General features: G+C 37.3%; 1 protein-coding gene across 14 annotated transcripts; it reads right to left on the minus strand.

Annotated features, from left to right (window-relative positions):
- Nucleotides 1-587: 587 nt before the first annotated feature.
- LOC136268349 (mucin-20-like) lies at nucleotides 588-10,632 on the minus strand. 14 transcript variants are annotated; one of them, XM_066063656.1, is made up of 22 exons: nucleotides 9,895-10,632; nucleotides 4,432-4,518; nucleotides 3,288-3,340; nucleotides 3,079-3,233; nucleotides 2,566-2,734; nucleotides 2,484-2,510; nucleotides 2,378-2,437; nucleotides 2,271-2,330; nucleotides 2,164-2,223; nucleotides 2,057-2,116; nucleotides 1,950-2,009; nucleotides 1,844-1,903; nucleotides 1,737-1,796; nucleotides 1,630-1,689; nucleotides 1,523-1,582; nucleotides 1,416-1,475; nucleotides 1,309-1,368; nucleotides 1,203-1,262; nucleotides 1,096-1,155; nucleotides 986-1,048; nucleotides 876-938; nucleotides 588-821 (listed from the first exon to the last, which is right to left on the minus strand). In XM_066063656.1, exons 2-22 carry the CDS (start codon nucleotides 4,464-4,466, stop codon nucleotides 703-705), a joined length of 1,464 nt encoding a protein of 487 aa, XP_065919728.1. In that variant the 5' UTR covers nucleotides 4,467-4,518; nucleotides 9,895-10,632; the 3' UTR covers nucleotides 588-702. The 14 variants fall into 14 exon arrangements, with proteins under 14 accessions (XP_065919728.1, XP_065919730.1, XP_065919729.1 ...); XM_066063658.1 differs by lacking the exon at nucleotides 1,844-1,903 and having other exon boundaries at nucleotides 618-825; nucleotides 9,895-10,628; XM_066063657.1 differs by lacking the exon at nucleotides 1,737-1,796 and having other exon boundaries at nucleotides 618-825; nucleotides 9,895-10,628.
- Nucleotides 10,633-16,776: the final 6,144 nt, after the last annotated feature.

The raw sequence follows: 16,776 nt of genomic DNA on the forward strand, positions 1-16,776 counted from the left end.
ACAGCACAGCCATTTCATGGTACCGGTGCAGCTTACCCTTTTGGTTTGGAGTATGACATAGTTATGTCCCTCCAAATGCCTAGTATTAATTTTAGGTACAGGATATATTACATGCATGACTTGACTCCCCAGTATGCTTCTTTCAGTTGATATGCTCATGACCAGCTTGATTAATTTTCCTGACAAGAAGGCTGATACCAGTTTTTTTTTATTTCCTGTTTCCATTTTCTCAGAAGTTCTGACATTTCAAGCTATAACCTACAGCTGTTTGCTTCTCATTGTTTGAGATCATTTGGGTACATGTTCTGGAACATCAAATCCTGGTCATGGATTATATAAAACTATGTGCTTTCATATGGTTTGGCCATCCCTGACCCAGAATTTGTAGTTGACCATGGATTGCATTATATATCCGTGTCTTGGAGTAACTTCTGCTGGTTTACTTTTTCTCTGTGACTCTTTCAGGTTTGGTGACAATCTTTTAATGGTATTAGAGTTCCAATCTCAACAATCTTTTTAATGTAGTTTTACATGTAGCATTAGCAATGAACTCTCAGTACAAAGAAAATACGGCTCTACACAATGTAACTAATGTTATGCAGCTCTTTAATTACATACACATCATGCTCAATCTGCTTTCTGCTATGTAAACTCAGTAATTTTTAATAATGCAACAGATAAAACATCAGTCAACTTAAATATCTACAGGTACGATGCAAACACGCCATTTTTTAAGGCTAGGTGTTTTACAATTTTTGCAACTATTACAGTTTGTAGCTCTACAGCCTTCACATGCACCACAGCGGCGTCTTCTCCTCTTTCTACCTATCAATTATTTGGGTAAGGTAGTAAAATCATTACACAATTTTATGTACCTGAAACATGTGATGGCACCACAACTGGTACTGTTGTGTTGCTATTAGCAACACCATCACTCGCTACATAAAATAGTAACATCTGACAATCATTACATAATTTTATGTACCTGAAACATGTGGTGGCACCACAACTGGTACTGTTGTGTTGCTATTAGCAACACCATCACTCGCTACATAAAGTAGTAATATCTGACAATCATTACATAATTTTGTGCACCTGAAACATGCGGTGGCATGACTGGTACTGTTGTGTTGCTATTAGCAACACCATCACTCGCTACATAAAATAGTAATATCTGACAATCTTTACATAATTTTGTGTACCTGAAACATGTGGTGGCATGACTGGTACTGTTGTGTTGCTATTAGCAACACCATCACTCACTACATGAATACTAACAGCTGACAATCATTACATAATTTTGTGTACCTGAAACATGTGGTGGCATGACTGGTACCGTTGTGTTGCTATTAGCAACACCATCACTTGCTACATAAAGTAGTAATATCTGACAATCATTACATAATTTTGTGTACCTGAAACATGTGGTGGCATGACCGGTACCGTTGTGTTGCTATTAGCAACACCATCACTTGCTACATAAAGTAGTAATATCTGACAATCATTACATAATTTTGTGTACCTGAAACATGTGGTGGCATGACTGGTACCGTTGTGTTGCTATTAGCAACACCATTACTCGCTACATAAAGTAGTAATATCTGACAATCATTACATAATTTTGTGTACCTGAAACATGTGGTGGCATGACTGGTACTGTTGTGTTGCTATTAGCAACACCATCACTCGCTACATAAAGTAGTAATATCTGACAATCATTACATAATTTTGTGCACCTGAAACATGTGGTGGCATGACTGGTACTGTTGTGTTGCTATTAGCAACACCATCACTCGCTACATAAAATAGTAATATCTGACAATCTTTACATAATTTTGTGTACCTGAAACATGTGGTGGCATGACTGGTACTGTTGTGTTGCTATTAGCAACACCATCACTCACTACATGAATACTAACAGCTGACAATCATTACATAATTTTGTGTACCTGAAACATGTGGTGGCATGACTGGTACCGTTGTGTTGCTATTAGCAACACCATCACTTGCTACATAAAGTAGTAATATCTGACAATCATTACATAATTTTGTGTACCTGAAACATGTGGTGGCATGACCGGTACCGTTGTGTTGCTATTAGCAACACCATCACTCGCTACATAAAGTAGTAATATCTGACAATCATTACATAATTTTGTGTACCTGAAACATGTGGTGGCATGACTGGTACCGTTGTGTTGCTATTAGCAACACCATCACTCGCTACATAAAGTAGTAATATCTGACAATCATTACATAATTTTGTGTACCTGAAACATGTGGTGGCATGACTGGTACCGTTGTGTTGCTATTAGCAACACCATTACTCGCTACATAAAGTAGCAATATCTGACAATCATTACATAATTTTGTGTACCTGAAACATGTGGTGGCATGACTGGTACCGTTGTGTTGCTATTAGCAACACCATCACTCGCTACATGAATACTAACAGCTGACTATTATTACTTAATTTTATGTACCTGAAATAGGTGTAACATTCTCCCCTGCTATTGCATATACAACTTTAATTGTAAGTGCACAGTGACAAATACTTGTCATTACCTGCTATTTTAGTGTACCCTACCCACAAGTTATACACATCATGGTACCGTATCATGAATTGTTCTCCAACACCTTCACTTTCATAATGGCACCAGGAGTTACGACTATCATTTCTTTTCCGCATCAAGACAACAATATCTGCATCTCCAGATGCATGCAATACCCTAACCTGCATTAAAATACACACATACTTTAAGCACATTCATGTTACATAACTTAGCACAGCATACTTTGGGAAAATGCATGGAAATTCAAATGCTAATTAGGACACAGGGTTGGCTAATAAGATATGTGCAACTGCTACGAAAATTAATATTATCAGCTACAGTGGTCCCACAAATCATATAGGTTTTATACCAAGTTTCGTCTGGTGCAGTACTTGTCATTCGCAAAACAGTAGCTAGTGGTGGCAACATTGGTCACTATCAATCATGTGGATATAATTTTGGCATTGAAGTTACATTTATAGAACACTACAACTTCTAATTGACTACACGCACACATATACTATACCTTACCTTTAAGAGAGCCCCATGCTTTATAGAAATGCTTAACTTTAGCTGGTTCTTCATCTCTTCCCTTTTTAAGGAACTTCTCACCACACTCTTTGCACCTATCACATCTGATAGGTGAAAAAGACTTGCAGACATTACATTCCTTTTTCATATCTAATATGATATCATTGACAATTACAACAAACACTTGTCATGTCATGCATGTACAATTAGATGATGCGTTTTCTTGTTCTTCTATCTCTTCTTCATCATCCCTAACCCTGCATGTAAAATACAAATGTTAGTATGATGTACTAGCAGTTACATGCCTTAGTTTATCAACAGCATAAATACAAGCCGACACTGCTAATAATGTACCAAATCTCAAGGTAAGAAGTTGGGTGTGTGGGCACTCGTGCTGTAGCTGAAGCTAACGCAGGCTTTTCTTTGATACTAATAGTCAGTATCCCCAAGTCCCAGCCTGCATTAGACCAGAAAATATGCTTAATAATGCTTTCATAGCCCTGCCCTAGGTTAGGAACGCTACAACACTACAGCCCATTTCACATCAACTAATAGTGTGGTGAAAATAGTTGATGGATTAGATTATTATCAATTTTACCAAACAAGAAGGCATACACAAAAGGTAAAGCCTGTACAAGGTTCAGCCTACAAGGAGAAAACATAAAGCCAATACAAAACAAGACAAAAATACAAAACAAATTACAAAACACAACAAAAAACTTAATACACATCAATTTACACATAAGTGGAGTGGGTAGAGTGGATGGAGTGGGTAGTGGCTATAGCCAACCCTTTATCACTACCCCCATCACTTGCTGGGCAGCTGGATAACACCAGCAACTATGAAGTAAGCTAAAAGAGGGAACTGAGTATTGGGTGGGCAAACAGGGATCAGCACAAGCTAAGGCTCTCGTGAATTGTGACTTCACGCCAATAATAAAATGGTACCTAAACTTGTTGGTCCAGTTGTTGGCCTGGATTCTTGAGTTGTCACATGATGGTGACTACTTTATGGTGGACATGTGCCACAAGTTAAACCTGTTTAATTAACCTGTGTTTAAAACTGGAGTTATTTTCAAATAACACAATTTAGAAGTATCAGTTTTTTGGAAAATAAAAATTCCTGAGTATATAGTTATAGTTGAATTTCTTGCGAACAATTGTCCTGGCGATTACATAGTTACACACATCATAATACAGTAAGATCAGACTAACCACTTCGAATGAAAATAGTAAGTATGTTGCAATCAGTAACCCCTTTTGATGAGACTATAAATGTAGTTTAGTCATGAAGTTTATCAATGGAGATATTTACATGCAGTGTATAAGCACTTTCTATAGTACTTACTCCAAATCTCGTTGATCCTCATGATCTGAACTCATTACACACTGTCGATCTGATTCCCAATCTGTGTATGTATATCACTTGCTCTACCTATTATCATGCATAGCATACACATTATGCCATGTACATACAGACACATCTGGATAAGCTCTATCTGCAGTTACATGGCTGTATGTCCAAAATTATGACATATGACAGTTTTAACTAAGACTGCATGCCAGTATGTTAGTATCTGCCATATCATGTAGGATAAACACTGCATGATAAGAACTCAGCAAGCTTCATAAAAATTTTCAAAGAGCAAAGGTGCATGCCAACTGTTACCATATATAAACACAGAAACTTAAGTATCAAGGACTATAGCAATACATATGACATACAACTCACAGTTCTAGTAAGTCTCTATAGAGCATATAGAGTTCACAAATTACAACTTGGCAGTTGGTAATGTACCAAGAGTGTTAGAGTAATTCACTCTTGCAATACATATACTTCCAACAAGTTTCTCATGGAATTTAAAACGTTTCCATTTAGCAGAATTTTATGCTGCAACTAACTGTCCCTGTAGCCAAGCATTACTCAACAATGGATGAGGCTACGGGGGCTTGATATTCACTAATCCATGTCATCGTTCTAACTTACAAAAACTTTCTGGTAATTACCCTTCATTTCTTCATTACTTATATCAAAAGTTTATAATGAACTCTTGCTTATATGCTGTTACAAAGCTCGTAAGATGTTTAATAATGTTTTCACACAGCAATGGTGAAGTCTCTCCATAATTAAGGTGTACCTCCCCATAATTGAGTGCACCTCCCTTTGCTTTGCAGGCCAAGTTTCCGCAACATATACAGCAAAACACCAGCACCATAGCTTGGTAGATGTGTTTATACTGTAGACAGCATATCATCCCTGAAAAGAGGCCCTCTCAAAATGGACATCGACGGTTGGCATTTGCTTTCCCAATTCACACCAGGTACCTATTGATGTTACAGGTGGAGCTAGTTGCTTCCCCAGTTGGTTTTACACACACACACACACACACACACACACACACACACACACACACACACACACACACACACACACACACACACACACACACACACACACACACACACACACACACACACACACACACACACACACACACACACACACACACACACACACACACACACACACACACACACACACACACACACACACACACACACACACACACACACACACACACACACACACACACACACACACACACACGACTTGACCTTGATGTTAAACAACCTTTACAGGGTAATGTTCTCCTACATACAGCAGAGAAATTAAATCTACCTGCCTTGTCATAATTATGTCCTGGAATTGCTTTAATGTTAATATGCAGATATGTGCATACATGCCATAAGTGATTAACTGAGTAATATTGACCCCTATGCTTTGTAACTGGAGAAGACTATAGGGTTAAATACTTATTAGTTGCCAGCATGCACAATTTCATCTTTACTGGAATCATCAAAGCCATTATGGATAAGCTTTGTACTGGTTAATAACACGAAATGATCATACTGTTGATCATTAATGAATACTATATCCAGCACGGTTACAAAACTCAGTAACCAAGAGTGCATTAGTCACCGAGATGTTTTGGCCAAATGCAAAATTTGCCCCATCAATAGCACAGATAATATGGATAAACGTAAAATAATACTTAACAACATAATGACTGTTAGCCAATACCCACTGTAGGGTTTCGAGATGCTAATAGAACGTCCCACACTTTAAACATCCAGTGTAGTGATATGCATCATAGCTACTACATGACATAAGCTCAGATGTAATGGCATCCTATAAATATACATACTTTAGGATTGTTCTGAAGACTCATATTTTGGTGACATACAGTACACACATTGTGCAGAAATTTTGTCTGGCTGTTGGACTTATTTTTGCAGTCTTTAGTACCTCTTGTGTATCTTTCATACATATCGCTATCACTAGCTAGTTGCCTCCGAGTTGCCTCTACCACCTTTACAACATGGATATTAGCTAAAAGTAGATGATGACACTACAACAGCTGTTTTGAGACAAAGATATAACATTTAATATCTATGGAACTTCTTTCTCCAGAAAATATATCAGACAGCTTAAATAATTTTAAACTTAATTACTCATCCCCATCCCCACCCGCACCACCATATTCCTTGCCACATCAAGCTTTTTTGTAGCTGAATGCAGCCATCCAGCACCTTTTATAGTTGATAACTTAGTTAGAGCAGTCTAAGAAAATTGCATTCTGAGTCATTTTAGCTATTTATTTAGCCAAAGATAAAAATCCACCCTCCTCATCACTATTTTGAGTGTCAGAGGATGAGAAACCAATAATTAAACTTATGTGACCTTAAGAACAATTTAGATCATTATACCATACCTGTTTCACTGCCCATACAAAAGTCTCAATAGTAGCAATGAAAATTTATCCCGTATTTCACTGGTAGCAGTGAAAAGGTTATAATTGCAATTTCATTGGCTAGAATTTATGTTAACAATGTAGCGCCAATTAGTGTTTACGCTTGTTTAGTACACAGTGACAAATTGCGTGCGTAGTGCACAGCATCAAGAGTTCATATTATATATACTGAGGAGAGTATTCTACTCTCATATACCCCTGTGGAAGGGCGTATCGTGAAGTTATGATGCAACGCTTCTGAGTTTGCCCGTTTTTCTTTGTATGATTAATGATGTCATTAGTTGAACATGGTATCAATTGAACGCTTGCCTAACAACGTCGCTAGCAACCGAATTAACTCCAGCTCTAAGTGTTTCTCACTGAACTAAAATCGTTCCTTCATGGGTTAAGACTGCTTCGTAGGCGTTTCTTGCTAGGCCATTCACAAATACGGCTATCCTGAGCGTCGCTAGTATGAAATGGTGCTAACGATTCTTGCACTTTTACGGCTGCTCGTACGTCACAAACCACAACATCTTGTTGTTACATCATAACTTCATGATACGCCCTTCTACAGGGGTATATGAGAGTAGGATACTCTCCTCAGTATATATATTATGAACTTTTGACAGCATGCATGTATGCAGCGAATATGGTACTAATAATAATGCTTTACAGAATAGCATTCTACCAGTGACCTACACTGATAGCCTAACATACAATAAATAATATTACTACATGTTTAATCACTAATCCCACAAGCAAATGTGTTACCATATAATACTCCCAATAGCACCTTGACAAAGTATTTTGAAATATGTTAAGTATTTTGAAATATGTTAAGCAATTAGCCAATAGAAATAGTATTACACTTGTTTGTCAAGGTAATTTCGATTGTGTACCACCGCTTTGACATGATGTAAACAAACGGTCATAACTTATATATCCTTCAGTGTATTGCAATGAAACAACAATTTTCGAACTGCTCTTGTGTAGGCAAATAACTTGATATCCAGGTTTTAACCATTCGGTCCTTCCTCCACTAAGAACAAGGCGCTTAAAAAGTTCCAGATTTTTTTCATAATATGCACCCATTGCATTCAATGCTTTATACTGCATATTTAAGTTTGGGTGATTATGTTGGGTTTTCAAAGATCCAGTCACATATTGCGGAATGATTCTGTTAGAAACACATATCTGACTTAACAATTAGTGTTACCGTAGTGACAGATGCCCTACAGTATAACAACAATATGGTTACTTAGTAATGATTACTAGGCAACAGTTGGCTTGCTATGTGTGAATAACTTTTGCAGCGGTTAATTTTCAAATTTCTATTGCTTGGTAATGGTTGCTATGGTTGTCGGATTAATTTGTAATAGCACAGCTAGCTATAGTATTCAAGATAAATAGCTCTCGCATTGTAAACAGGAAGGAAATAGTTTATCCCTAATGCTTGCACTATTTAACCTGAATACCACAGCCTGTCATCCTGTTGCATTATATAGCTGTAATTATTAGGTGCAGGAGTCTTGGAACAATGGGAAAGGTGACAAAGGCGATGAAACCTACACGGAGATGAATCCATAAAAAATTATTTAACTAAAGCTAGTGATTGTGATAGGTTAATTATTGGCAGAGAGTTCCATAGTCAATAGGTAGGGAGTTAATAGCTGCATTGGTATGGGCTGTCTTGTGGTGTCAGGCGATCCAGTAGAGCTAGTTGATAAGTCAGCATACCCTGTAATTCAAGATGTTAAATTTATCTGTTGGACTGTTGAAGGATTTGATGAAAAGAGGATGTCAGATATTTCATAAATATACATTTATGGCGACATACCAAGTTGGGTTAATCTAGTACGTAGTCTGATAAATAATCTGAGAGTATAGATTTAGGCCAAGCCAAGTTGATTGTTAGTTTTCTATTTCATTGATGTGGGCGGGAGGTCATTATTCACTATTCATTATAGATAGAACTTTGAGAAAAACCCCACCAATACAATAATAAAAATTTTGTGAATATTTTAAAATCCATGAGGTGGAAATAATGATATAATGGGCATCTGCATTAAACTTAGCATGTGGGCAGAAACAGGAATCTAGCAATCCACTCATCAAAATATGCTTTAGAACCAATGTGGTCAAAATAAAATTCAACTTGACATTACTGGCCTATTTCAACTTTATAATATGTTTGTAGCTTTTGTTTAGTTGAACCGATTGATTAAAACCTCCTTGTCGACTTGCATTTTTCCTGCATTTAGTACTAAATTTAAAAATGTGAAAGTAAACATTAGCACCCCCAATCTCTACAACACACTATATATAAAATTGAATTCTCTATACAATTCCACCTCCTAAAAGCAAAACTTAAGGCTTGGTAATGCCTTTTCTCTTGCTCTCTGCATAAACTCTTATACATCACTTGACTCGCCATTCATCAAGGATTCATGAGCCATACACAGTTTATGATTATATTATATTGGAAAGACAGCAATGTGCTGATATACATTCAATAATATAAACTGACTGTTGGTCCAGGAGTCTGTCATAACTAGATGGTGGCAGCTCATTCCATTCTTTGGTAGTTTTGTAAAAAAAGCATTCCTGATAATGTTGGGTGTGTGATGGTGATAATATAAAACGTAGTTGGTGGAATTGTCTGGTACTGGAGGTCTGTGGCAAAAAAATATTGTGGCATTCATATGGCTGGCTCAAAAAGCTATTATTATTATTTGAACTCCGTAATATATGCAGAAGTTACGGTGTCATGCTTAATAAAGCTTGTTCGGTCACCAGTGTATAAGGCTATAATCTTAGTACTGAACACTCCTTTGCACCTTCTCAATTCAATATCTTTCACCAAACTGCATGAATAAGGTCTCCACAATGTAGAACAGTTTAACAAATCCTTGGAAGACTCTGTATGTAGCTAACAACTAACTTTTCGCATTGCTTAACCTTGTAAATTGTCTATAATCTAAATACTATATGTTAGTAACAGCAGAAGCATCACTCACCGTAGTCTGTCGTCTTTGCTTCTACTTCAGAGTGGCCTTGATCCCTTGGCAAGCTTCGTGATGACAGGCCCAGAGCACCTCGTGAAGAACGCTTGTGAACCAGCAACCCCGCATGTAACGATTGTGGGAAAGAGAAAACCACCCGCCAAGAACCAGGCGCTGGATAAGTAACCTAGTCTAGTAAATCCTCGGTAACCTACCACAGCAGTAATATCGACCATAGAGCGTAATGTGACCATATACCATTATGATCTATTTAGTAACGATATCAAGTTGCTTATACCGTATAGCCGGAAAGTTTGGCGAGTGAACGATGTTTCGCCAAACTAAAATCCGCCAAATCGTTTGTCCAATACAAATCTATAAGGCCAATGAAACTTGATTAGCAGTTTATACACCCGCATGGAATTTCATTATTGGTATTTCAAGATCTAATAGAGCAGTCACTTTTACTGAAAAATCGCTTGTTATAGATTAGTAAGTATGTATACTTTAGTTATTTAATGCAAGAGTACTTAATCAATGTAGATCCTTACTCAGTGTTTTTTGGCAGAAACCTCGAGAGAAATCTTAATGGGTTTGGATCAGTGTGTGTTGTGCTTTTGGAACTTGAAATAATGAATAATAACCACCCGCCCGCATCAAAATTTCAAAAATCTGAGCAAGAAACTGGTAATCAAGTTTCATTGGCCTAATTAGCTCCACAAATTAGCCAAACTTTGTTCTCGCCAAAATCCTATCGCGCGCGGCAAATTCGCTAAAGTTTCCGGCTATACGCACGGTAGCTACATACGTATACTAGCGCACACTAAAACAAGTGTGCATGCTATTATTATTATTATTATTTATTTACTGTACAGAAACCTCCATATGGAGTATATAGTACAACAGATTAAATTAAGAATAAATTGTAGTGATTGTACTTAGCTATAATTAATACATTGTTTAAATGTGCTTAAGGTAGGTGATTCCACAGTACTGCTAGATAGGTTATTCCATAATTTAATTGTAGAGGGGTAATAAGAGTAAAGGTAAGAATCAATTCTGGAGTGTGGCTGCAAAAATCGTTGATCGTGACCTCGTGTTTGGCTTGCTGTTGGGATTAAATAGGTTCCATTATCGATGTGAACTTGTCTATGCACCATTTTATACATCATAACTATAGCTTCAAATTGTTCCGTCGCTGTTCAAGAGTTGGTAGATTCAGGTGATCTAGTATCTCAGTTACACTAGCCCAGGGTGAATAATTTTATAACACGTCCCCAGTTTCAGCACTGTGACACTACACATGTGCTCATGTTGAAATAGCACACTTAAAATATCACATGTGTCAAGTTAAAACAGCACACTGCTCAACTTACATGCAAGTGTGCTAAAGTAGCACACTCAGTACAAAACACGAGCACACTGGCATGTCAAATTAACACGTCAATGTGCTGTTTTATAACGCTGGTGTGTTGTTTTAGCACACTTTCATTTTTAGCACACCGTACTGTGTTAAAATAACACACCTATGTGCTAAATTAGCACAAATGGAGTAGCATATGTGCTGACTCACTGCATGGGGACATTTTGGTGTGCTGTTTTACACACCAGTTTTTACTGTGCGATGTCAGTGGCATGGCAATGAAATATTGCATTTGCGTATTGTATACAAATGGATTGATGCATGATGTAATTAGTATGGTAGGATACCCTTCAGTTGGAATTGATTCCAATGAAAGTTGCTGTTGAAGTACAACTTTTCTACGAACTGTTGATTTTCTAAGAATTAGATCTTTTTAATCACTTATCAGTAGACGCATAGATACAGCACCAGTTATGGACTATCCAGACTATACATTGATTACATATACATATATATATAGCAGTTAATTGATGATTGCAGTAACTATTATCATTGAAACATTATAATATTAGAATGTGCAAATGTGTGTTGTTGATTCAACAACACAATGCATCATCCTAGTATTGACATTCATAATTTTTCTGCTGAACAGCAATAGAACATGGTATATATTTCAACACATCATGGTGTTCTGAGCTAAAGAGCCAAGAAAAAATATTGGAAGTTCAGTGTGGAGGGATTACTAGTGCAATATAGCTAAAACAGATTTGCCGCGGCTAAGTTGACTTTCTTGGTTGTACAACACCATCCTCTCCTCGATGTAAATATTGTTGACTTGGTCTATGGAAAGACCTGCTATGATTACATTATCCAACATATATAAACTGATCTCTGCATGTAAAAGAAGTTAGGGAAGGTTAAAACTTTAGTTTTACTCCATATGCATGGGGCCTCCATTTGATAGTGGCTGGTTTGCATCTTCAACATGGTAGACATCTCCATCTTCATCTGTTGCAAAGAACATTTTTGTGACCTCTTGAAGACCCTGAAAAGCTTTGTTGACTTGTGCACTGTAGGGTGTTTTGGAAGTTGCTCTAAACTTTTGTTAATTTTTCCTTTCACAACAACCTCATCTCCCCTGACAGTTAAATACATCTTGTCAATTAATGGACTTCTCAGCCAGGTTGACTATTACAGCTTTTCCTCCTGGCTTGAGCACTCGATACAATTATCCTTTCCCTATCTAAATTACAAGACTCATAGCAATGTCAAATGCATGTCTCGTCGCCGTACGACATGTCCATCACATCTCCAACTTTGACATTCACTATGTTATTAATAATAAACTGTGATGTTGTTTGTCTTGCTAATGTGACCATCTTCTCTTGCATGGACATCAAATCCATCAACTTATTTGGCTCCATACCAAGCTGCTTGGTATAGCTCCAGTAACCATCTCCACACCAGTACCTTTTTACCAGGGACCTCTGACTTTAGGAACTCTTCCCGCCCCCATTGTTGGACAAAGGAATGTTTGTATCACAGGCTCCTTCTCACAATACCGACTTGTCATAAGATTTAACCCCATCAGATCCATACAGCTAGGTCAGTCAGCTCACTCTTTTTTATATACATAGTGATGTACACGGTATAGTGAAGTATTGCATTTGTATATTATATCATACAAATGGATGCATGATGTAATTAGTACAGTATAGGATACCCTTCAGTGGTAATTGATTCCAGTGAAAGTTGCTGTTGAAATCCAACTTTTCTATATGAACTGTTCATTTCCAAGGATTTTCTAAGAATTAGATCTTTATTACTAATTACATTAGTAGGCACATAATTACAGCACCAATTAAATGACTGGACTATATACATTGTAGTATATATGTATGTGCTTGAGTTGAGTATAATATCAACAGTTTATTGCATGATTGTAACTATTATGAATGAAAATTAATATCTGGGAGGTGTATCCAATCACTGGACTGGACTACTGGACTGAACTACTGGACTCACATAAAATTTGTTCAAACACATTTTTTTCAACTACAAAGACATTTTTCAAACACTAAAAGTGATTACATAGAGTAGTATACCACACGTGGGGCTAAGGCTCTCCATGTCTTGTCATATAAAAAATACACAAAGAGGCACATACAGTCTATTTTTTTTTTAAATTTATTTATTAAGGCTTTATTAAGTATGTTTGAAAAGTGCTGTAGTTTTGCAGTGGTCTGTTTTATAGTATGACATAGGTTTTTTACTCTTGTTACACTCACTGCATTTTTTGCAAATATGTGTAACCCTACCTTCCTGTTTGAAAGTGTGTGCATTGGGAAGCTTAATAAATGTGCCACTGCGCACTCGTTGATATTTACAAACATTATAAACCAAAGAGCCAGCGAAGCTGAAGTGAATGTGCAGGCTATAGGCAATTTTCAATATGTTATACAGTAACGTAATGTAATTACATGTTGTAAAACTTATATATGGTGTGCTATTTTACAAAGAAGGCTAGAGAAGACAGACATGCATTAACAGTGCTAACAGTGCTTGAAACATTGCTAGCAGTAGGAAATTTTTTTTTGATAACAAACTGCACTAAGGTTTAGTGCAGTTTTTGTGATTAATGTACAAGTTTTTTGTCTCGTGGTGAATGTGTTAGTTACTACTTGAAAACACTTTTTAGTTAAGTCTGGCAATAAAAACATAAGAAAACAAAAAAAAAAACCTGAGTCCAGTAATCCAGTCCAGTAGTCCAGTCCAGTGAATGGATGCACCCTTAATATCTGTAAGTAGATCACATTGTGCATCGTATGCCTCTACTAACAGAATCCCAGTGTAAAATAATAAACTCTTTGTTAGCATATAGAGTTTATAAAAGAGAACAGGTATATGAGTCTACAATACTATTCATTACGCCAACATCGCATGATATAACTTGTGAATATTATGAGGGTGCACACCACACATTACTTTAATGTTATACACATATTAGGCAAGCCATTGTTCTTTCATGCATTCTGAGGTGTGCAGGTAGCTTTATGCTGTTAGCTATAGCCTATATTAAACTGCCAACTGATCTGTTTACTGACTATTGTCATCACAGCAACAGCAACTAGTTGTCTCTAACAGTCCCTGTAAGTTATCTAACAATTAATATAGAGACATAGCTATAGTTGAGCATATACAATTCAGTATGCACTGGTAATATAAGCTAAAATAAGAGCTGTGTTATAAAAGCATATAGCCTACTTCTATCAGTACTTGATAGATTTATCATCTCTACTGCCACAATGACAGCATTCAACTTTCTGCTCATGCATCCCATTATCATCACTGGAATAATACTGTATGCACTCAGTATCCATGTCATGCCATACTCCGCACAGTCATAACCATGTTATGTTATCAACTGCTTTTTTTAACTGGACCATCTCATGTTCAGAATCTGATTTGTATCTTTTTGCTGGCCTGGTTTCTGAAAGCATAATATCATTATTGTGATAAAAAGATGAAAAAAGAGAAAGAAATGGCAGAGAAGAAACAATATCCCTGTGGTTTTCCACCTCCTGAGAACTGCTGTATACTAAAAGAAAGTAACTTTGATCAATCTCCATCTGGTATATACAAAATGAATACTTGGTGTAGTAGGAAACTAAACAGTAGTTGACATGTACTGTGACACTACAACAGCTAATGGAAGATGGACAGTCATACAGAGAAGATGGATCTGAGAATTTTCATCGATCGTGGCTTGATTATGAGAAAGGATTTGGAGATTTAACTGGTATGGCCTTAAGTTGCTTTACTGTCTTATCCGGAATTGTCAATGGGAACTCAGAATTGACTTTCAAATAGACAACACGACTGAATCATGCGACTACATTCACTACACCAATTTTAAAAGTAGGGAGTCCCAGTGAAGAGTACTACCAGTGGCTTTACCGGTGACACTATTACTGACTCTTTCTCTACTGGCAAACACAATGGCATAAATGTTCAGCACATACGATAACGACAATGATAAGTGGGGTGCCAGCTGTTCAGTATGGATAGATAACACTAGAAAAAAATGGAGGATGGTGGTTTTATTCTCGGTTTTATTATTGTTGGCACATCAATCTCAATTGCCAATTCAGTATGGATCCATACTCATTCCTGGTGGGTGGAAAAATGCCAGGTGGATAGAAATGAAGATACGTCCTCTCAACTGTATACCTCAGTGACCACTGTATACTGGAACAGTAGCTTTGTGTATTGCTATTCCTGATATAACAAAGGTCTTAGTAGCATGTTATGACGACTGGAACTATAGCTACTATTGAAGTATCTATTGCTTATAAAACTATCTTTCTCAGTAACCTCAGCAGCCTTTGGTAAGATGGAGAAGGTTGGGGGAGGGGATGTCCATAAATCTGCCTTGACCTATGTACATACAGATCAATTCACTCTATTAGAACAGCGCAGGCCAAATGTATAGTATTAGAGCTCAGTGATTGTATAGCTACTGTGGACCTGTTCCTGACTTCGTAATTATATATAATGTTACCAGATTTTGCAAAACCAAACCAAATCACACATCACGCAAAATCAAACTAACACCACCAACTAATAAAGATGTGCTCCTCTTTTAGTAGACGGGCATATGTAGCCGGCAGACTAGTGGGGCCAAAACACCCTGTCCAAATTTTTTTCTGTTGTGGCTGCGTTTGTAAGAGAAGTTCCACTGTAGGCTCAGTAAGAAAATATTGAGTAGTGGGATAGACAGACTGTAGCTACCCTTGGATGTACTCTAGTGTTCCAAATGATTAACTATTGCCTGGCGTCAATTCATTTGATGAGAGAGAGACCATCATTTTATTGATGAAAACTATTGAGTGTTACAACAACACTGAATAATGTGAGGTGAATCCTCGGGGACACACTGCCACTCACGGAGCTATGCCCCAAGAGTGGGTGTGACAAGGAAAAAATTACAAAAATATAGCTACGTATAATTAATCAAGTGTCAACATTCAAGAGTCCATTCAGAGCAATTCTTAGCCAAAAATATTCTTCTGGAAGCGGAGATAGATATTGAAGCTGCCAAGTCAACATATTACTGACCATAGGCATGGGGGGAGGGGGGCTTTATATACTATCAATCAGGGGCGATGGAGCAGGCCAAAGAGTGAGGGGGCCAGGCCAGCTGCTGAAGACCAAAAAAAAAAAGAAAGAAAAAAAAAAAAAAAAAAAAAAAGGTAGCTAATCACCTGCTACAATAACTGCCCTCCACCAACTTATTTATAACTACACATACGTAGCTAAGTAGCTTGCTACACTGCTTCTCTGAATACTGTGATGACTGCTCTATTAGAGTATCATAGATTTTGACTGTTCGATCTTTTCTTGCAAGCATTGTCCCATAAATAAAAGTGGGGGGAAGCCCCCCCCCCCCCCCCCCCCCCCCCGTCTCCACCGCCTATGCTATCTATGTACTGACTGAGCTAACTCCTTGCAGTGCACTGAATTAGGATTCATGA

The sequence above is a fragment of the Dysidea avara genome, chromosome 10 (assembly GCF_963678975.1).
Source record: "Dysidea avara chromosome 10, odDysAvar1.4, whole genome shotgun sequence".
NCBI classification, from domain to species: Eukaryota; Metazoa; Porifera; class Demospongiae; order Dictyoceratida; family Dysideidae; genus Dysidea; species Dysidea avara.

Coding starts and splice junctions, on each gene's coding strand:
- LOC136268349 (XM_066063656.1), bottom strand. CDS start 4,466: ATGAGTTCAGATCATGAGGATCAACGAGATTTGGA. Junction 1,904..1,949: donor CATGCCACCACATGTTTCAG/GTACACAAAATT, acceptor GTATTCATGTAG/TGAGTGATGGTGTTGCTAAT. Junction 1,049..1,095: donor CATGCCACCGCATGTTTCAG/GTGCACAAAATT, acceptor TACTTTATGTAG/CGAGTGATGGTGTTGCTAAT.